This window comes from Lagopus leucura, unplaced genomic scaffold (genome assembly GCF_019238085.1).
Source record: "Lagopus leucura isolate 7727_CA_CO unplaced genomic scaffold, USGS_WTPT01 Super-Scaffold_100159, whole genome shotgun sequence".
Classification (NCBI taxonomy): Eukaryota; Metazoa; Chordata; class Aves; order Galliformes; family Phasianidae; genus Lagopus; species Lagopus leucura.
The window spans coordinates 18,958,176-18,981,535 of NW_024962335.1; the positions used below are offsets into that span (position 1 = coordinate 18,958,176).

The 23,360-nt window shown below is 41.2% G+C and overlaps 1 protein-coding gene across 3 annotated transcripts in view; it reads right to left on the minus strand.

The window, feature by feature from the left end:
* BRAF (B-Raf proto-oncogene, serine/threonine kinase) overlaps positions 1 to 22,846 on the minus strand; it is a 74,622-nt gene extending 51,776 nt beyond the window's left edge. For 2 of the 3 annotated variants that reach the window (XM_042889473.1, XM_042889472.1), the window contains exons 1-2: positions 22,631 to 22,845; positions 7,890 to 7,991 (exon numbers count right to left, since the gene is read on the minus strand). In XM_042889473.1, the coding sequence (XP_042745407.1) occupies positions 7,890 to 7,991; positions 22,631 to 22,768 (240 nt within the window). In that variant the 5' untranslated portion in view covers positions 22,769 to 22,845. Of the gene's footprint in view, positions 1 to 7,889; positions 7,992 to 22,630 lie in introns of all 3 variants that reach the window. The other variant, XM_042889471.1, reaches the window with a different exon arrangement.
* Between the last annotated feature and the right edge of the window lie 514 nt (positions 22,847 to 23,360).

The window sequence follows — 23,360 nt, forward strand, 5'->3', positions numbered from 1 at the left end:
TAGAAAACTGGGAACTGTTGCTGGGTTTGGATTCTATACCATTGGACTTTGCATGAAAAGCTTTTTTTTTTTTTTTTCTGTTCTTTAAATGGGGGTGAATTCTCCAAAATATTGTGTTGTAACCCAATGTCACAGCAGATCTAGCAACAGAACACCAAGAAAGCAGAAATCTACTATTATCCTTCAAATATGTTTTTCTTTTCTTTAAAAAACAACTATTTTTACATAGAAGCTGCAATGGTTCATGTAGCAGAAACAGAATAGCTCCAATGAATCTCATTTTTAAAAATTAAGCACTTTGGTGAGACATCAGTACCAGCTGATGACAGAGAGAGCAGCACCAAGTCAAAACAGAATTGTCTGACTGACTTAAATTTAAGGAGTGTAAAAAAAGCAAAAATGATCTATGGCAAAGTATTTGAAAGCAGTTTGTGCCACACAGTTGGCCTACTGACATTACAGGCCATATTAGCTGACGTACATCAAGTCTTCAAGTCAGGTAAGGTCCTACAGATTGACCTTGATGCTGATTTCTAACATCACTAGTTTCTGAAGCACAAATCTATTTAGTTAGTTTGTACTTTATCTACTATAGAAAAAAAGATTATGCAGAACATTCTCATAACTAATGGAATGAAGTATTTTACTGGCACTTCAGAAGTAAAGGTGCTATTCAGGCATTCCATTCAAGGCACAAAATTCTGAGTTCATCTTTGCTGTTGTGCTTGTTGCTGCCGTTGGGATTCTGTTGGTTCACTCCAAAAAAACAAAGTGTCTTTAATCATGTATATTATTCACAACAAACACGTTTGTGCACTGTATCATTAGAAGGCTCCCAATTTTGTGTCAATTTGCAGTATTTCTGTAAGTTACAGAAAAGATATATGCTAAAAGCTGAATACTAGATTTAAACTGGTGCACCATTTAAATTTACAAGCAACTCTATAGTTATCTAAGCTAGAAGGAAAAGTTGATTTTAATTACATTGCGTATCAGTATGTATGCAAGTCATGAGAGAATATTCCTGAAACTTTAAATAAAACGTACACAGGCCTGGTAATCTGCCAAGTTCATCTGAAGCATAAGAAATTCCTACATGCAATCTACATACGTGCCACAGGATGACAACTGCTTGCTCACAAGCAGCAGAGCTGAAAAAAAAATAAAGTTACTACTTAAATGTTGCAACATATTGATAGAATTAGAACTGACTTCAGAAGCCAACAGAAGTTATGATACACAGCTGTGCTAAGATTACACAGACAAGGGATTTCCTCAAAAACATGAGTATTTTTACATTACTTATTATTCATGTTATATTTGAAATTTGCTTCCACAGGCTGCAACCAGGCTATACATTCCATTTAAAACATTTAAGAAAAGTAAAAATAACAAGTCAGGTATTTAAAAAAATGTACCTAGGACAAAGCCAGGTAGCAAAACATGGTTTCTCCTTCTTCCTTCTCACATAATTAGAAATTTAGTCTAAGCTCCAGCACACCAAGTGGTTTTATCGTTTTCTCTCCCTTCCCCAATCATTTTTTAGGTAGTGTCCATACATTCTAAGGATTTTAGAAGCCTAAATGACAGCTTCCAGGCTGTCAGATTGTATTTCTATTGAAAAGATGTCCAACCTTTTAGATTGTTGATCAAATGCAAATCTCACTGAAGTTAAATAATAGCTGAAGATAGACAGCAACGTAGATCAGGATTTCTGCATTTAGTAAGATGCCTAAATCTGTTCTTAGACTAACTTTAGACACTCCAGTTTGAGTCCAATGTATTTGATCAACTTGTGCTAGGAGCCTGGTGAAAGTTCATGTGAATCTCTCCATGGAGCCACTAAGTTTCCTAGTGTAAATATTTTCTTTGAATACCACCAGCAGTTTGAAATAACCAGAGTCATCATTACAATCCATTTCAGACTGTATCTGCCTGCTGATGCATAAAACGCACTCTAGATCAGCAATCTTCTTTAATAAATTTATAGTAATACAGCAACAAGGAATGAAATACACTCTCAAAATTCAACAGCCAAACTCTCAAAAATGGCAGCAGCAAGGCCTCTGGATCAAACTTTCCCTGGAGAATTAGACATAAACTAGAAAAACCACACCAGTTAGGGATAGGCATCTCTCTAGTACCATCATTCTCATTTTCACTTGCTTCCAATAGCTAGGCTAGGAAAGAAGAAAATTTCTGTAACAATAAAAGGCTGACAGAGCTTTGAAACCTATTTGATACCGATATCATTCCACCTATGTATTTGTACATTGCTTTATTTTGCCTGACCTTTTGGCATTCAGGTGCTGCGCAGCTTGCTCTTGCACTGACAGCTGAAGGAAAGTACAGGCACAATATGCAACCTCATTTTGTGAGCAGCTGTTTCCATTTTAATGGGTCAGTACAGCTAAATTAAGTTCTCAGAGAAATTTGTCACAGGTGATGTTAAAATATAATAAGATAAGAAAGATATGACATTTTGGAATTTTAAATAAGGGCTCTTGAACCGTAATAGAGAGTCTGGAACAATCCTGTTTGTTAACCTTTCCTTCCCTCTGTGTGGGAACTGTTGAGTCACGGCCTGAACCACTGATTGCTCACCTGGGGAAAGGACCAGGTCAGCCCAGGGAGCACCGGTGAAGGTAATTCACCTGTGAGACAGGAAGGGGGGGAGCCTGGCTGAACCTCTCTTACACCTCATGTAAGAGCTGACTGCCACTGGGGAAGAATCTCTTTCTGGAGATCCCTCCCTGGTGAGGCTCTCCCCTGTGAACCTACAACATTCTGATATGAGGGAACAGTTTTCTTTCCTTCCATTATAGCACCTTTCTATTGCACTGGTCCTTCTGTCATCACACCCTTGTTACAATGCCTTTCTCGTTGCATTGGTCTGTCCAACTGCTATACCTGCCTTTTTAAATTAAAGCCAATTGCTTTTGGCCACTTTGGATCTATGTATGTTCTTTCAGTTTACAAACAATGTTTACTTTCACATAGCATTAGAAATGTCCAGATCTTTATTTTTTTTCCCCTAACTCGTGTTGCCCTTTTCATCAGTATTTTGTTGGTAGAGATGAAAAAGGCTTATTTGATCACAGAAGACTGTACAACCCCACATTTTTAAAATGTTTGCAACTGCAACCCAGGACTTCCCAGTATCATAGTATTCAAGTTGTCTGCAGTAAAGATTTCCACTATTTACAGTGCTTAGATAAATCTTTAGGAAAAGGGTTTTTCCACAGTGAATCACAAACTGTATTTTGGGAAACATCATCTCAAGGACAGATATAACACAGTGAGAAAGTATGTGGGAAGATAGAAATCATTGATGTTTTCAGCTGCTGCAATACAGAGTACTTACAAAAATGTGGTAGAATCTGTCAAAGAGCCCCTACAGCCTCTTTTCTAGAAGAAAAGTGTTATTAATGCTATTTCTACCCATACTGAGTCAAGCAGTTACTTCAAACGTTTGACAGTTATTTCCAGGGGTCTGTTAGATCTGAGAAGCATCTCACACAGGGGAAGGCATTAAGAGCTATGATTACCTAAGAAAGGATTTTATCTACATTCCAGAAGCCATACTTAGCTTTTAATACAGCCAATGCTTAATCCATTAATTATTTCTTCCATCCAGAACAAGCAGAAATGTTTTTCTTGTACTCAGATTAGAAAGCCTTGATAAGATGCCCAAAGCTATTACTAATTACAGCCATTAGAAGAAAATTGTATGGTTAATGAGGAGTGTTCTTTTCTATCATCTGTCCACTTAGTTCCCTATCCCTGTATCACAATGGTTTCACTCTCCTTCCCCAGCTCCTTCTTTCCAGTGCTGAGAGAAGGGAGACAAGTAGGTGCTACCCTACAGCTTCATGCTATTTCTTCCACTCCTAGGAGCTGGACACAGTAACACACACAGATTTGAAGGCCCTACTCCAGGTGCTCAGAATCCTTTTTTAAGACCATCAGTAAGGAGTGACAGATCAAAGCAGGGTGACTCTGAGTATACCTCTTGCAGGAGTAATTAAATATATGCTGAACTCAACATAGTGTCAATTACTTTCAGTATTTCAGGTAATCCATTCTTCTTTCATAGTCAATTGACAAATCCTGAAGTGATGGCTGCAACAATAGCTGTCAGTTTTAAAATTCTTCTTATGTAAAACTCATCAAACTCCATCCTCCAAATTAAAAAACCTGTCACACTTTTTGTGCGTCTCCTCACTTGCTCAGACAAGCACAGAATTAAAATCTCATTAGCACCTATTTTCTTGAGCAACTCCGAAACACAAATTCATTTTTATTTTTAAACAAGGTGTAGATCTTACATTCAATGCAAAAATAATTCACTTAAATTCTTTGTATGTTTTCAGAATTTTTTTTATCCAGTTCTTCAGATCTCCTATGGGCACTTTCTACACCTTTTATTTCTTTTAATGGAAATGCTCTTTGGTAACCAGACTCAATTACAACTTTACTTGACAGGTCTATAGAGGCAGTACCACTACAGGCCAGGAGCCATTATATCAGGTGCTTTAAGTCCTTTAAAGTTCAGCAGGTGCTAAGAGGCATAAGAAACAAAAGATATAAGCCATAGGAGCACTCAAAAGAAAAGAACAAATCCTATGGAACTCATCAGAAAATACCAGCTGTCAGACCTTCAGTAGCTATCAAAAAGCCATGGTTTTGAAGAAAGCAATACAATAACAAACATCTAGTCTACAACAGCAAAAGGCAACATGGGTGAAAGAAATATGTTCAGTTGCAGGTTCTTATCCAGCAATTAGTTTTGGATAATTCCATCTTTGTATAAGAAAAACAGACATTATTACTGATAGCCCCATCAGAGATGATCAACACAGTCCACAGAAGTCCTTAAGTGCTGCACACATTTCATGAAGAATTGAGATGATCCGAGCAATGGAAGGAAACAGGTAAGTGACATCATCAATATGACAGAAATTATACAAATACATTTTGGTGAAAGCAAGGTAATATTGCATTGTACAGAAAAAAAAATGAGACTTTGGCAAAAGAGTACGTAACAAATCAGAAAAGGCTGTACAGAGTTTAAGTTACAGTGCTTTCCTGTTCAAGAGTATACTTGTATGTGCTTGAACAGTGACAAGACCAAGGTGTAAAGCTCTGGGGGAAGGTGGAAACCATGTACAGAAGTCAGCGGTGATGCCCAGGTACAGAAACTGAGCAAAAAGCCCAACAGCACCCAGCAGCTCTGTGCACAGGTACTTTGCTATTTCTAATGGATGTCAGAAGGATGAGTTATCAATTGAACTGCTTAAGCTACCCACGTGTGTTCTGCATAATTTCCTGTTCTTTTTATGCATATAAAAACTACTGTATTCTCTTAGTTCTGCAATTTCTGGAAGGAAATGTTCTTCACTGCTTTATCAAACTACATTCACAGCTTTTTACATACAACTTCATCCTTCCATCCTGCAGCCAGGATTGGTCTGGTCCTTCTTCTGATAAGGAGATGAGTGCAGAAAGTTGAACTATTAGCTCTAGCAGTGGCAGACTACACTCGGATAAATGGCTGCAAAGTAAATTCTGAAAAAAGCAGCAGTCTTTGTTCTTGGTCAAGCCAAAAAGACTAGCAGGGCACAGAAAGGACACACCAGATAGATAACTGTTGCTCAGCTGAAATGAACTGTCAAAAGAAAACAGTGATCTTGTTTCTGTCTTGCATCATGTTACCTGGTAATGTATTTCTTTTCCTTCCCTCACACTTAAGTTCTACTGCAGGAAATCTACACAGTACACAAATGACTGGTTTGCACATTCAATGCTACTCACTTCCATCAATCTGAGGCTAATTTAATCCAAACTGATGATCATCCATACCTCTATGTTCCCCTCTCACTCACCTCTATCTCTAGGCTCTTGGCTCACAGCTGTAAACTATTTCCCTTCCCTAACTCTAACCACGTATCTGGGACTCATGGGACTTCACCATAATCACATTCAATATACAACTGGTTGGCAAATTCAGCAAAACCAGAACATTTTCCTCTTAGATTGTCTCAAAATATCTTAGGTACTGCAAATATCTGAGCAAAGGAAGCAGAGGAGCCATAGAACAAAGAGTTGGGGAAAAACCAACTCTTTTCATTTCAATGATGGTAGGCTCTTTTTTCATAGAATAAAATAACTGAAGAAGTAGCATTACTTGTCGTGAGACTCACTTCATGTCAGTCTCCAGCACAACTCACTGTGGTAAGGAAATACCATGGTCTGTTCTGCAAGGTTTGTATATTCCACTGATGAACTTGAGTTGCTGCTTTGTCTCAGCTACACAAGCAGCCATCAAACTTAAAAACCTACTTTAAGCCTGATGATTCGCTATCGTGAAACATTTCAGACTTAGCAGGCTCTTTACATTTTCTGGGTAAAGACTTACTACTGTAAATGTCCTCTATCATATCAATGAGCTATGGAACAATCTAAAGGCTTCCAGCAGAGGGATCTCAGTTTTTATTTCTTTACAAGAAAAAGAAAGAATGACTGTAAAGAAACTAATCTTTTCGTTACCTGAAATCCAGACTTAGTAGACATTGGACTTATTATTATTCCAGTTTGATCTATTACTAAATAAAACCAACATATACACAGCAATATCAAATCCAAAGATATGGAATGAATAGGTGCGTGTGAAAACAGGCGTATTTACGTCCCACTGAGTGGTTAAAATAGCTATGAATGCTCATTCAATACTTCCATTTCACATCAAATAAAGGGAGTACAGAGGGTCTAATTTGACCTTAACTTTTAAGGACATTTTGTCAACATTTGTACAATCATGTTACTGTCCTGCTCTCACATATTACAATAAAAGCTAGAAATATGTCAAATAATGGGATCTTTAATTACTCAGTGCCTTTGGGCAGCAATTACAATTGAAGAGACTGCAAAATAAGTCTGCTTGACTTCCAGTTATTTCAATACTTGAAAGAAACAAGAAGAGGGCAGGTTTTGGAGCAAGTGATACTCATTCAGTTCCTAACAGATGATGTAACTTGTGCACATGGTCTTTTATAGGCTTTCTATGGTCCTTAATGGACTGTTTCATGTGTGTCATGAAATTCAACACAATTTAATGAATTTTGAGTAATGAAAAAAAGATTTACTCTGTAATTAGTTTATAAATCAAGTACAGTAGAAAACTATTTCTTCCTCCCTACAATTCTATAAGAAAGGTTCCTTCTACCAATAACAACTTTTGGATTCTACATAACTGTACTTGAAATGGAAAAAAAAAACAAGGCAACTGCTTTAAAGGCAAAGATAGTCCTATGCCTTCACGTGTGTACAGAATCATAGAATCACCAATGTTGGGAAAGACATCTAAGATCATTCAGTCGAACTCTCCTCCTGTCACATATATTTCCCACTAACCCTGTCCCTCATTACAACATCTAAATGTTTCCTGAATACCTCCTGGGACAGCAACTCCAGCACCTGACCGCTCTCTTGGAGAAGTATTTCCTAACATCCAACCTAAATGTCCCCCCCAGTGCAATTTGAGGCCATTCCCTCTAGTCCTGTTGCTAGTTACACATATGACTTGTAATAACAGAACATGCATTTCTGTACTATACAAGCACCCATAATTTTTCCCCCTTGCACCAAAAAGGATGTCTTATATTTCAGTTGCACAAGCATAACTGCTAGAACACGCTACTGATCTTCCCTTACTGATAAATATCAGAAATCCCACACAGTTCCCTTCTATCTCCACAGAAAGAGAGTTAGGTTTCAAGAAGATGGGGAGAATGTACTCTTACTACAGTTATATTTAACATAGGATGCTTTACATAAAGATGCAGATATCACACAATAATCTAACCTCATTCATTTGTGCACAAACTTACCTCTAAATATATTGATGGTGGGTTGTGTTCTCCTCCAAACTTGTCTAACAGCGCTTCTATATGTTCTTGTGTTAATTTAATCATCTGTTTGATATTCCACACCTAAAATAGAAAATTAAATATTTTAACTGAATTAAATCCTAGACAGTCTACAGAATCAGCCCTAAACCAAAACAATCTATATTTCCTAGATATTTAATAACAGAAGCCCATAAAAAATTAGGATATCAGGTAGAACGTACAATGCTATTCGGATCATCCACTGTCAGTAGCATACAGCTTGCTTCCCTGATACAATAAATTTGGCTTTAAAATTCACAAACCATTGAACAAAAAAACTTCTGATGTTCTATTTTTTTATGTTTATCAAAACTATATTAAGTACTTTTCTTGCAAGGCTCTGTAGTACGATAGAAGTTGGGTTACAAAGTTTAGTGGAGTTCTTTTAAGTCATAAGCAATCCACGTCAACAGCATTCACATAATCCAGACCTAGTGTTTTATTTCTTGATCATAAGCACTTTCTATAACGTGAATTGTACATTCCTCCACCTTGCAAGTTGTTTTTTCTTTTTAAATGAACTTGGATGTGATTTGAAAGAGACAGTTACCTGCTCAGAGAGACATGGAATTGCAATATGAAATAACTCAGGTCATTACATATTTTTCAGTGTCTTCAGGACTTGGAGACTAGTATAGGGAAATAACACTATGAATTCTAATCCTAACACCTATAAGGGCACCAATGCACTATTCAAATTAGGTTAAAAAAAAAAAAAATAGCATTACACATATTTAAGCAGCTATTTTAGCCCAAACAAATTCAGAAATTTACTGGGGGGAAGAGGGAGAAAAAGAGAAGAATTACTTCCTCACAGCTACTGCTGGTCAGAAAATTCATTAAAAAGAAAAAACAAAAATAAAATATTGTAAGAATTAATTATTATAGACCAAAATAAAAAATACAAATAAAAATACAGTGCTTCTTCCAAGGGAATTTTAAGGATTCCTATATGTCTTTTAGTTTAACTCATACCTATTTCATGCATTATAATATATACATACTCAAGACTGGGTCTGGACATACAAATTATGACAACTTACCTCTTCAAAAAGAAGATGCAAGTACATACCAATAACAGGGACCAACTCAAGTTGGATCGATACAAGTTTTACTAGGTAAAACTTGAGATGTTCACTCAAAATGCAGAGCTCATATGCTACCTGGGTAATCAAGGTGATGCTCAACAACACCAACTGCCTGCCAACAACGCGAGGTCTCACTACCTTGCTGGCTGATGCCCAGCAAGCCTTTAGCAGCTGCCACTCCCCAAGGCTTTACAGCCTACAGCATGTAGTATGGAATAACTCCTGGCCTAATTTAGGAACAGCTGAACGTCAAACAAAGAGTGCGATACTCAAATACCCTGTAGGTAGATTCTCTTAAAGCAACTGTCGAAGTCAGCTTCCTTAGTCAACTTAGAATCAATGTATCATGTTGAAGCTAGGATAGCTAAGCAGCAGCAAACAGCAGAATTTCTGCAGTTTGCTAATGTTTTTTCAAAGATGGCAAGAGGTGGGCACATGCTTGGTGAAGAGAACGAGCTAGCATTAGTTCCCCATGTCAATTAATGTGTTCAGTATAAGAGTTTTTGATGTTTGGTTACTGCATAAATGTTAACATGCCATTAACCTCATGGTGTATACAGAAAATTTATGTCAAACTAAGAAAGAATATCTCAGAATAAAGGTTTCATTGCTGTTTTATGTAACTTTTCTTATTCACTCTGGCAACTCTACCCACAGAAGTCACCCTCAACATTTATTATATCTTAATATCAGTAACTTACTACACTTAATGTCTGGTAACGACAGGGAGAGAAAATGCTTCACCTGCCAGATGAGTTTCCAAATACTTCTTTTGAAGACTGAAAATCAACTTCTTGGCTCATAGGTTATTTTCTACTTCGTGTGAAATGATCAGAATGTTCCCTCACACAGAGAAGCTACTGAATACAAAAATAATTGTTAACAAAGCCACAATAAAATGCACATAGGAAGTGTGCTACCGAAGAGAACTCAGCAAGAAAGTCCAACAGCCTCAAACAGAGGGCAGAAATTTTCCTGTTAAATTATTACCAGGACAAGAGCAAAAAATTAATGACTAACAATTTTTATTTATTTATTTATTTTAATTTTCTGCCAGCTACTGGACTGCACCATCTGAAGAAACTGAAGTTTAAGTCATATATTGCTCAGAGTGGCTGGAAATGGTGCCCTGAATTACCTACTGTATTACCTTCTGAGCACTGAAGTAAGAGCTTTTCACAAATGAATCTTGCAGGGAAACAGCATGGATTTCTATTATCTTAGAAAGGCAACTCATAGTTAGGAGTACACTGAAATTTATCAAAGTCAGCCACGGCACTGAATCATTACTTGTTGCTCACAGAAATGGAAAACCTATCTTAAGTGCCTTATACATCAACAGCCTTTTGACAAGCTGAAAAGCTCTCACAAGTCTTGTACTGACCAGCATGCACTAGCCGTAACCAGGCATGCATAAGAGCATGGGACACAGCAAATTTCCAAGCTTCACAATTTCCCTGCACATGATAACTAGTACTACTTACATAAAGCTACCTTCTGGCATTCTGTATCAGTGAATATATTTATATACTGTTATTTGTGTCCAGAGCATCCCTCATCTGGGTAGCTAATCCTCCTTGAGACTCAACACCCATGCATGCATACTGCATTCTGTTGTGCAGGACCTACAACAACTCCAATTTAATTGAATGAACTTAAACCCTTCTCTGGCGGGAGTTCAGACCTGCTGCCCGGTGCAAGTTACCTGCTGTGACACCAAGATGTCTGCTTCTGCACACAGCACCCCTAACTTCCTGCTCTCAGGAATTAAGCCATTAAGGGCTGCACTTGCACAGCCAGCACTCTCCTCTCCTCCTTGTAAACTTGCTTGCTCAGATATCCTGCCCCAACTCAGTCTGCATCATGCACAGTCACAGACAAGAGACTTTCACATACCATGTCCCCAGCATACGTATCACACAGATGTGAGTTCTACCATGGGCAAGAGAAAAATAACATCTACTCTTTCTCGATGGCCAGCAGATTTGTGCAGTTTTCTTCTAGTTCTAGAGAAGGCATGCATAAAATGCAGATAAAGGGATTACTGTAAAAAAAATTACTGCCAAGTATCTTGCAGAAATACATAACCTGTTGCCAGCCTAAGAGAGGTGCTAGAAACACTGATGTATCCTGAAGTTGATCTGCAATGCACACAATATTGTCCATGTACAAGTCCAGCCACAATCCACGGGAAGCAGCATGGTTGTTTTTTTTTTTTTTTTTGAGACACTGTTTCATTACAGCTCCACAAAAAAAGTAATGAATCCTGTGCATCTAGGATAACCTGATCTCTTTATTTTTTATTTTTTAAAGTCTCTGTCTTCTTTGGTAGCATTAGGTTAAGGTTATTCTCTGTCACGAGATGAGACTTGATTCTCCTTTTAGTGCTGCTGACAGAAAGAAGCTGACAGAGGCTGACAGGGATACAGACAGATAGAAGACTGGAGATATTCCAGATGCTCTGGAATACATCAGCTTGTATCTGCCCATTGTGGATAACCGTGCATTAATTTCACAAATAAGCACTCTCTTGCAATGTAATGAAAAGATGACAACCTATTTCAAGCCAGAGGCAAGTCAGATACATAGGAGCCCAAATCCATTCTATTCAGCAAACACGACAGCTCTGCAACGTGAAAGACTATAAGCCATAAAGTTATTTTTGCATTCTTTGCTGCTTGTCAAAATATGCACTGCTCGAGAAAACATAAAGTGAAATGTCTTCTCTATCTTTTGCATCTGATATCAGAACTCAAATCTTGCAGCACATCCCAACTGTAACCTCCACATTCACATTTGGTAGAAGACACCTGGAAGTTTGAATATATTCCATAAACAACCAAAAAAAAGTCATTCTTTGCACAGAAACGGTATGTCCTGCATTTGGATTATCACAATTGGCAATGATGGATGGTACTTTAATGGGACAAAGCAGCTATTGACGAATTTGATTTCAAAATGGCTTTACAATGAGGACAGAATTCATTAACACCTCTCTAGTACTGCTCTAATCAGTCCCTCCAGGCTTCTTTCTCACAGAACCCATGCAATTGTTTAGCCTTCTGGGCTAGTGCCCACTTGTCAGAAACTGCTTTTAGAAAGCTGTCATGTCTGAAGTCATTCTTAGATGGACTTCACTAGCTTGAAAATGAAGGATTGGAGTTAAGGCAGGCGAGGGGACACAGCAATGGGAGTAACTCTGAACCCCACCTTAGGGTGAGCACAACAAGAGAACTTGTATTTCCCCAGATAATGAAAAAAACACTGCTGCCCCTTTCTTACATTTTGGTATCTTCTCCTGAGATCTGTTCTCCACTCAACAACCCAGAGCAGTGCTAGCACTCTCCCTTCCTCTTACAAAGCCCACTTTCCCTGTTCTGCACTCATACACTGGAATGTAATGTGCACATAGAGTGAGCAAGATAGTCTTCCCTCCGGTTCTAGCTTGTCTCCATCTCTCAAGAGAAGCTTCTCTTAACTCAGACACTCTGCTCAGTTTTGCATTTTTCTTGCTCTGACAGCTCCTTATGCTTATCATATTTTCTGTGGTTTAAAAAAAAAAAAAAAAAAAAAAAAAAAAAGTAAGAAAAAAATCTAAAACAAGCATGATGAAAAACATGAGCAGAGGAAAAATTTCATTGAATCAAAAACCAGCGTGCAATGAGATTCACACAGGATTTTATAGAAGCGACAAATGCTAACACAGAGACTGCCTTTTCTAGTTTATCTTGCCGAATTCAGTACTCACATTTGCAAATCATTTCACTGCAACTCCTATAAAATGTCTGAGAAACCAACTTTGACAGTGTATTTTTATTGTCAGTTAGCTAGATAGTTCAGAATGAGTCTGTGGAAATTTACACTCACAGGAGAGTAAACAAGTTACAGACATTAGTATCTACAGACATTACTGTAGCCAAGAGAAAAGGTCTCTTTCCACAAAAGTGGAAAAATATACAACTGTGTTTATGGCAGCATTATGCCTGTAAACAAAATCCCCAACAACTCCCTCCCTGCTCCAAAAAAAAAAAACCTAGAAAACATCTGACCACCTTAATGCTCATGTATCAGTCTCACCATTAACGAGGAGTTAACAGAAGAAACAATCAACATTAGAACTGCTGAGTAACTGTTCCACCTTGTAACACTGTAACGCAACGGTAAGCACAGCAACATAGTAGTAAAGTCCTAGGCTGTAGCAGGTGAGGATATGCTCAAACAGGGCAGCAGTGGATATAGAAGTTAAGGAAAGAACCTGCTTACCCTTAGAACACTTGAGGTACACAGAGATCTCCAGCAAGATCCCCTTGCCTCCACTGCCAACCCTTACCTGAGGTCTGTGAAGGGATGGATCCTGGCTCCAGCCCTTCAGGTCACTCAGGTGCACTGCATGTAGCTGAGCTCCAAGGGTTGGCCCTGACTTCCCACCAGGTGCTCAATCACTGCTTCAGGCCGTGACTCAGCATTTCCACTACACCCCTGTAAGGCAAGCACACTCACTAAAGACTTTCTTTCCTTACCAGGAGACTTTTATCACATCAAATCCTGGTATAATAAACGTTTAGTTTTTACTTAATATTCTGACATCTCTCATTTATTTGCAATCCAGGCAATCCATGTCTTCTCCTTAGTTTAATTCTAAAGGCAAATGGCATTGCTCACCACTGAGCTCTTCTTTCGAAGCAGAATAAGCAGCCTTTCAATCTGTCAGGCCCCTCCCTGTCAGGTTGCCTCCTCTTAAAACAAAAGAAATTCATACTTCAAACGTTCCTAGTCGCCTGAACCATCTCAGTACGCTAAATGAGGAAAGAAACTCTCTTCTGCATGAAGGTAAGTTTTCTGCCACTCTAGTGTGCTGAAATAGCTTGGCAGAGGACCTTGTGACTGCTACAGCTGCTGCAGTCACCTTTTCTCTCTCTGCACCCACAGGTCAGTGGATGGAGGCTAGCAGGAAGCAGCAGCCTTTCTGTTCAGCTCCAGCTCGCAGTCAGTCCCCCGCTTCTGCATCACCGTCTTTGCTGCTCGCTGCTAAGTAGTGTTTGCCTCCAAGCACCGCAAAAAGAAAGTCAACATGTTTTCTACCACAGCAGAACACAGGAGTGTGAAAAATAAGAGGTGTTCGTAGCCGACATTTAAATTGTTAACTTTGGGTGTCTTTCATCAAACTTAATTTCTTATTCCACATTCCTCCAGACCTCGGTGCTGCAATTACTATTAGTTGTATTCATTCCCCTTGGTATTATGGTGGTAGTCATGAGGATCACACAGATGGAATTCTAACACAATTCACTGTATTTACATTTATGAATTTTAAAACTTCTCCCAAGACTGTCAAGGGCTAAAAATTAAAAAGGGGGCATGGGGAACTTTTTATACATATCTACTAATTATACATATCTACTAATGGCTCTGGGCAGCCTGGTCTGCTGGTTGGCAACCCTGCTCGTAGCAGGGGGGGTTGAAACTAAATGATCATTGTGGTCCTTTTCAACCCAGGCCATTCTACGATTCTAATTTGAATTTTTATGATTCTAATTTAAGAATGCAATTTTGTCCTAGAAAGGTAACTACCACAGACTTGCAACAAATGAGAACCCCATACAGAGGTGAACTTAAACTACTGTGCATCCACCAGACTATTGCTCCACATATGTTAGCACTGAAGACAAGTCATATTTGTGATGGAAAGCCAGCAGCTAACAACTAGCTAATTACAATAATTGGATCTAAGAAGCAAATGCTAGCCAAGCAGGCCTCTTACACAGGCTGGGTCACATTAATTAAACTGACAAAACATAGTCTCTCCTGGACTACAGAACCCAGTCTGCTCTCTCCTTGCCAGAGCACACAATTCATTAGACTGCCTAGAAAAGATAAACAGCACCTATTCAAAAGCTCATGTTATCAATCCACAAAAATCATCTGCTATACTCTTTACAATATTCAACCATTAAACTGTTATGACATGGTGCACATGCTTTCTACTAGATGGGTAGAGAATGTAAGACAGTTGAAACTGTCAGTTGAAACTAGAGTATAAAGTGTGGCTATGATCCAATAAAGGAGCTGAGGCATTGTGTTCTTATCTTAAACAGATATCAAAATTACAAAACAAAACAAAAACAACACAAAACAGGTACAAGTAATTTGCCCGTAGTTTTGGAAAACAGTCACAAATAGAAACTGCCATAGAAACCATGTTTTCCTGGATGGCATTTAATGTTCAGCTCAGCAGCTCAGATTGCCTACCAACTCCAACAGCACCATGAAAAATGAAATAACTTCCAAGGTAGGACTGGCTCCGCGCCATGCATTGTACAAAGAGTTTGGAAGGTTTTAAAAACAAATAAATAAGCAAGATAGAAGACACGTGGTGATGGAATAGTGGTAAAGAAAGGTCTGCTTCAGAAAATCGGAGAAAATGCAGAAAGATTTTCATTTCATTCAGTCAGACTTTAGCTGATTAAACCAAAGAACTACTGATCACATAAAACCTGCTGCAAGATCTATAACCTGTGACTGCTCAATCTAGAGACTGAGATGAGTTATATCAATTTCTAACTAGCCACAAAAGCTTAAGCTCAGTCACAATCATTTATTATCACTAACAAATAGTATTCTAGTCAAATTACAAGAATACTGAGAGAAATCATTTCTGAAAACTACTTCAGATGATGCTAAAGACCCCAATTGAAATCCACACTACATAAAATTGTAGAGAAGGTTTGGCCTAATAAGACTTAATGAGTAAATTTACAATACCAGTTCAAAGGCTGAGGCCACAAGCACACAGATCTTCCAGATACCTACCTACATACTACCAACTTCTTCAAGTCACAGTCATGTTTTATTTCACGTTGATTTTACAGTGCTTTTCAAACATTATTAGTAAGTAACTTGCGCCAGAGAGGGAAGGAAACTAGGCCTTCTGTATCTACCCTCAAAAACCATCCTGTTATCCAAAATAAAGTGGATATGAAATGCCGATCGGACACAACGTAACTGCATTTGAGAAGTATTTCCAACATTGCAGCAGGTTTACCAACAACTTTACTACTGGCTATGCTGTCTGAGAGGCCTCACTACACAACAGTGAGGGTATTACTGCTGACGTCCCCCTTCTTTCAGTAAGAAAAAACCATCTTAGCAACTTCATTATGCAGCAGAGTTTTAATCAGTAAGTACATATTGTTCACTAACAAACTTGCCTCCGAGGTGCAAGATTTTAAAGAAAGCTGGTAACTCTCACGTAGAAATTCCATCTCCCTTTCATAGTAGATGTTGTGCAAGTATAGCAGGACAGTATCTCTCTTGATATGAAACTTAGGAGAACAAACACTTCCTTCAGTGCCCAAAGACACTCGTATGATCTCAACTACAGTCCCAATAGTGTGGATAATTCACTGTCACCAAGCACGATACCTGCATGGTACAAGAAGCTCCATGTTGAAGAGAGCTGGTTCTGTATTCTGAGCCTTCCTGTTGGTAGGGGTTGGAATTCCTAAGGCAGGTGACAGCTGGCAGTGCTGCTCTTTGACAGCTCCTGCCTGCACGGACAGCACCTCTGGACAACGGAGGTAGGTTAAAATCTGACCAGACCATCATCTTTTTCCCTTTTGCCAGGGGCCACAATTATATAATGTTATCAGAAAGAACTGAGAAAGTCACTGCTGTCTATATATAAATATAAATACACACACACACACACACACACACACACACACTAAAAGAGGTGGAGTAACAAACCCAACACTTGCAGCAAGGAGTTTAAACAGGAAAAAAAGGCATGCAATTCTGCATCAAGCAGCCTCATATAACTTCAGAACTGGCCACAGGAGAGGAAATCAGTTGCACAAATACAGATTTCATCATTTTGAAAAGATGCTGTGTGCGGGAGGATAGATGAGGATTGCACTGTAAGCCCCAAAAGCTCAAGAGCAACTGGAAGAAAAAGACATGTCGATTGTACACATACTGCTATGTTCTGTACTGGCTGTGATGAAGGAGCTGCGTACACATATAGAGATGTGTAAACAGATAAAAATTATGAAAATCATCTAAGATATCAGAAAACAAAATCCTGTAGCCAGGACTCTCATGTGGCCAAAGCTGCAGGGAAAGTATACCTACTATACAAGAAGCCCATGGAGGACCTTCACATCATTGGCACACTGGGAAAACTACGGCACGTCAACACATTTCTATGAACTGTACACCCAGAGGCAACCCAGAGAAATCAAGTAAGATTGTTACAAGTGAGCAACAGGAAAATTAAGGCCTCAAAGATTTAAGGTGTCAGATAGAGAGTTCTCATTCAAATACAGAACAAAAACCAAACCAAACCTGAAGGGCACCTTGTGGTAATTTCATGGGACAAAGATGGCCTTAAAAAACCAAGGTGGGGAGGAGCAAGAATCAAGCCCACCACACTAGCACTATTCTACCAAACCACATTCTTTTTGTCACCTACTTCGTAAGGGGCTTGGAGCTCACCAGATGCCTTGCCGAGCTCATTAATCCTGAGGAAAACAAACCCAGCAAAAGTGATGCTAATTTTCTTCAGCGTTAGTGGATCAATTTCAGAAGGCTGTACGTGGTGCTCATGTGGCACAGCACGGATCTGGCTGAGCACACGGCAGGAGGCACACAAAATGGCCACGCGTGCCCCTCTCGGTGGCAGGGCACTGCCTGATGTACCACAGCCACAGGGAGCAGCGTTAGTCATCCAGGAGTACCGTTCTGACAGGGCATTTCTACTGTACTGCTGCTCTTCAAGCAGGTTGTTCAGATTGAAACGTGCTACATAAAAATTCAAAAAGTATCTCTGAGAAAAACCTGTAGGTTCTACGTAAGGCTGGACTTTAACTATCCATTTCATACTGTGAAACCCTCTTTTATCTCTTTTGCAAGTACATACAAAATCCTATTCCCTCCTAAGCAAAATTCACCCTCAAATCTTTCATGCAACTTTTCTATCGGTGCGACAATTAATAAAACTGAGCTATAAACTTGTTAAAAAATAACAAAGCAAAGCAGAATAGGGGAGCTCTCTCATCTGGCCAACTGGATGCAACAAAAGAACTGCCTTTCCTGGCTACAACAAGCATCAAGAAAGATATTATTAGAACATTAAGAGAGACACTTTGCAGTTCAACAACTACTACAAGTAGAAAAAGCCTAAGAGCTCAAGTACTAACACACATTCACAAAAATACAGCCACACACTTTGTATCCAACCAATTTGTGGATATCCACACAGATAGAAAGCAATCCCTGAGACACCAAAGCTTTTCTAAATATACTGATCTAATAAGCAAGTTCTGTGTAATCAAACAAACTACTGCAGGACAGAGCTGTTAATCCCACTGCCTTCTGGGGGGAAAAAAACCATCATCAGCAGGAATCTTTTTAACATCCCCACTAAACTCAAGTATTTCAAGGTTACATTCTAGTATTCAATCTGCCCTGCCAAGAGTGAACCATAGAAGTGTATGGAAGAAGATGAGGCTGTCTGAATCACTGCTTTCCCTACACCTGGATCAACTATCTTCCACCACTCCTGAAATATATTTGCCTGTGCAACTGACAGAATCTACTAATGGGCACTTGTATAAGTTAGCTAAGAAAGTCTATTTTCATGCTTCTGTCCCCAGCCATAAAGAAAACTGTGTAACTCAAAATGACCTCCTCTGTCACCATTTAAACACTCTACTTCTGGCAGTAATAACCATGAGTCTGGAGAACAAACTATTTGCAGTCTTTTTTTGCATCTAATTTGACAATTCCCACTCCTTTAAAGAAACAAAAACAACCCTCTGTTTTTCAGTCTTTCCCCAAAGATCTGATCTGCTAGACCTCACATCTCCCTTGCTACCCTCCTCTAGGTTCTCCCCAGCTACAGCATCTACTCGAAGCTGCAACCCAAAGTCAGACAGCACGATGAGGTAAGGACTTGCTTCTGCTGTGCAAATAAACACCGCACTTATCTTCTGAGATACACACCTGCAGAACATTGGCTGGACACGAAGCATCTCGTACCCAAAGTTTAACCTGTTCTCACAATTAAATAGAACGCCATTCACCAACCATAAAGTTAAATCTGTCACTAAACACAAAAGCAACAAAACATAACTGAGATCAAACCAAAAACATATTCTCTAAACTACGAAAGCAATGAGAGAAAAAGAACATTGACTTTTCTTAGCATACCAACAGGATTGCTTCATGAGAGCCCACCAGTTATTTCATTTCAGGTTAGAGGTACCTTCTCATGCTAAATTTTCTTTTCCCTCTTAAATCTGTTTTGTCAGATTAAGGTTTCTGAATACACAATTAATATTTACACCAGATCAACTCCAGCACTGCCACCTAGAAAGCCATTGGTTGCCCAAGAGCTCAGAGCCTCACTTCACAACTTTCCCTCATTTTTGTCTTCAAAAAGCACTTCAGGGCACAAAGCTCCGAGTACAGAAAATCCCATTTGAATTATTTAATAATGGTGTAAGTAATCTCTAGCAACAAGAACAGAGCCTTTTCTCCCAGCTGTCACGCACACTACTGTATCAACAACCCTACACCACTCTAAAAGCCTTCCATCCAAACAATCTTTGTCCTGAGAATCACAGGGTAAGAGCCAGGCTGCATGCCCTGGGTGCCAGTGCTTCCCCCAGGCAGAGAATGGTGAGCAGAAGAGGACAGTTTCCCCCAGTTCACTTGCCCCTGCTCTTATCAAATCCTTATGCCCCTGCAAAGGACTTATTTCCTAAACATAATGTTCTTACATCTGCGTGTGAAACTACTCTTCCTAAACTTGGATTCAATGTAGAAAAAATGCCTTTGCAGTTACTACACTCTTACGTAACAGCTTCATTATCTGAAGAATTTTAGTATCAGCAGTTATGCTGCAAGGGCAGCTCCTGAAGCACTAGATTCATTATTCGATTCAAAACTGGCCACGAGTTGAATGATATGCCATAAACTGGTTTGTCAGAACTCCAAGCCTTGAACTCGTTAGCAATACTGATGTAGTCTTAACCAACATTCGTTTATGATCTTGACACAGAACACCTCCTTTACCATAGGATTTCAGTGCCACGTTTGCGTTTGCCTGCTGTAAGGTCTAGCAAAGATTCTCCTTGTCTGCCCTCCTCTTACACCTACAAACAGCACAGAATGGAAGGTTTTCCTCCTGGAAATCAGGACTGCGTTTCCTTAAAGATTGCAGAGGAAACTATGGAATCAAAGCCCTTCTAGGTGCCTCCTCTCAATATGTGAAGTTGTGCTCCTTGACGTGCTTTCACAGCAAGGTTACTTTTAAAGCCTAGATTTACATTCTCTTGAGGGGAAACAGAACACCAAAACACACACTTACATGAGTCACATATAAGTACTTCAGAATTTTCTGACTTATGTCACCTTGCATCTGTATTATGGTTATGCTGACTTGTTTTTGTATTAAGAATAGTTTTCACTTCAACTTGATCAGCAATTATTTGCTCTTAAGCTTTATTAAAACTGGTTTTAGATGGCGTAATATATATACTGCAAACAAATGGTAATTACCTAAGACTTGAGGAAGAGCTAGCTAACTGACAACAAAACCACATCAAAAAATAAAAGCTCTAGCGCCAGCTCTGCCTCAGACCTGCGTGCTTCATTATTTCCAATGTATAGAAAGCAAAAACTTGAACAAAATACATTAACAACACCACGCACTCCTTAATTGTGCATTTATGCACCCATACTTGAGAGGTACTGAGCCCTCCAGCTGGCACGCGTGCCAGGCAGCAGGCTGCTTCACTTTCTTTCTCATACAGAGATGTAACATACAATAGGGAAAAACAAAAAACACACATAAAAAAAAAACTAACCAAAACAAAACCAACAGAAAACCTCGCTGCGTAATTTTGCATTTGAAGTGAAATCTAATGTCCCACACAAGCAATTTTGAAGTTCAAGTGACATCTCTTCTGATACGAAAAAGAGATTTGAATAATTCCTTTATCACGTCACTGTTTTCCTCTCTTTTCTCCCATGCACCGCAGTTTATTTACCCCACTCAGCTGTATTACAATAACTGATTCCAGGGCCACAAAATAAACCAGTTACTCTAACGATTCCACTGATATTTACATTATTTTTTATGGTGGAAACAACACAACAATTCACTTCCACGTAGAGCTGCACCAGTACGATCAGGGTAATAAAAGCCAGTGAGATGCTTTCTAAACTCGTTTTGCTGCTGAAAGAAAGCATCTGTTAAAGTCCAGTCTTTAGGTATTTAGGTTTCCCAATCAGCAAAGAGTTTCTCCTTACTCAGGAAAGTTAAGAGTGCACTCACATTACACAAAGCATTTAATCATCTTGCTGTTGAGGTGCAAAATACGAGCACAGTGCTGAGCTTTGCCTTCCTTCAGCAAGGTGAGCAGGTAGCTTCTAAAGATGGGCAAGTCTTAGTTCTCAACAACATCAACAGCGGAAGCCTTCTTCCCTTTTCTCCTCCCTAGCCACCTACTCAGCATGAGCCCTAGTGCTTGCCAAACTTCTCAACACACGAATTCCATGCCATGCCACAATGCTATTAATACAGAAAAGGCATTATTATCCAATGAGCTAGAGCCAAATGGGACCTCTAGGTGAGTCGAGGCCCAAGGCCTGCTCACCTCTCCAAGCAGAGGTAGGGGCAGAAAACAGGCTGTCCCAGGGCAGCAGTGCTGCTCAGGGCTCAGAGAGCTGTACAGATCACACAAACCCAGCTCAGGAAGGCTGAGCTGAAGCGGCCTTCAGCGACCAAAGCCCTGAACGAAGAAGCATAGTCTCCAGCAGCTGTATTTACCTCTAAAACAGACTTGACGTACAATATGTGGCAAATAGGTGAGACTTCAGTGCCTACAGCGTTCAGAACTGCAGAACAGCCGGTGTTGCCACTGCACATCGTAACCCACCTCCCGAGAACGCTTCAGAAGCGCCAGCGTCTCAAGCTTCAACCTCCGCGGAACAGGCAGCGCTGCTCCGTGCGGGGTTGGGAAGTGAAGCGAGGTGCCCCGCAGCACAGGAAGCCCGTCACAGGGCCGCAGATGGGGGCCCGCCGCCTCCAGCGCCCACACGGCCGCTGTCCGTTGGCGTTTCTTAACGCTCCTCGCGCACAAATCGCGACGCAGGCCAACAACAAACCCCACCGAACCCTATTTTTTCAAGTGCTTCAAAACCGCCCCGGCCAAGCGACTACAGAACAGCTCCACGAACGCCGTGCCCTCGGTAACTCGCGGTGTGACAGCACGGGGAGCGGTGCCCCCGCCGCCCTTCTCCGAGCCGGCCGGCCGGCCGGGCGATGCCCCCACCGAGGGCCAGGGAAAGCCCCATCCCGCCACCCCCGCTCCGGCAGCCAGCCCCAGCCGGAGCGCTCGGTGCGGGACGGCGGCGCCGAGCCTCTCCGCCCCTAGACCGCCGCGCTCTGCCCGCCAGCGGAGAGGAGGGGGAGGGCCGGGGCCTCCCCCGAGCGGGGATCCCCTCCGCCGCCGTACGGGCCGCGGCCGCCGGCTCCGGCGAGGCGGGAGGGGGCGGGGACCCGCGGCAGCCGCCGCTCGGTCTTACCTCCTCCGGGATGGCCGGGTCGCCGCCGCCGCTCCCGGCATAGCAGGCGCTCAGCACGGGCGGCGGCGGCTCGGGCTCTGCGTCCCCGTTGAAGAGCGAGGCCCCCTCGGCGCTGCCGCCGCTGCTCAGCGCCGCCATCTTGGATCGAAGCGCAGGGGCGAGGGAGGGGGAGGGGGGATCCGCGTCCCCGCCGCCGGGACGCCCCCAGCCGCGACCCGTAGTGGGAGGGGGAGGGGGGCGAGCGCAGATCCCGGCCGGCTCCCGGCGGCCCGCGCCACCGCACGTCACGCCCGGCCCGTGACGTCACCCAGAATCGCCGCCGCGCTCGCTGCGCCTGCGCCGCGGCGTCACCGGGAAACACCCTGACGTCACGGCGCGACCGCCCGTCGCCCTGGGAACTCGGACGTGGGCTCGCTGCCCGCCTCCCGCCCCAACGCCGCCGCAGCGCCCCCTAGCGGCCGGTGCTGCACAACGCCCAACGACCGCCGTGCGGAGATGCCGCCGTCGGCAGCCCCGCCGCTTCCTTCTCCGTGAGCAAAGCAACAGTTGCGCCGGTACACCCGCTGCTGGATGAAAAGTCACATTTTCGCCCGATAAAGTTGTGCCTGCCGTTGTTAAAGTGAAAATAATTGGTTTTGAAATTGATTAAAAATATCTTCAGCGCCATATTTGGGTCTTGACCTGCCACCTCCTCACGCTTTATCTACCGCGCGTTAAGTGAGGGAGGCTC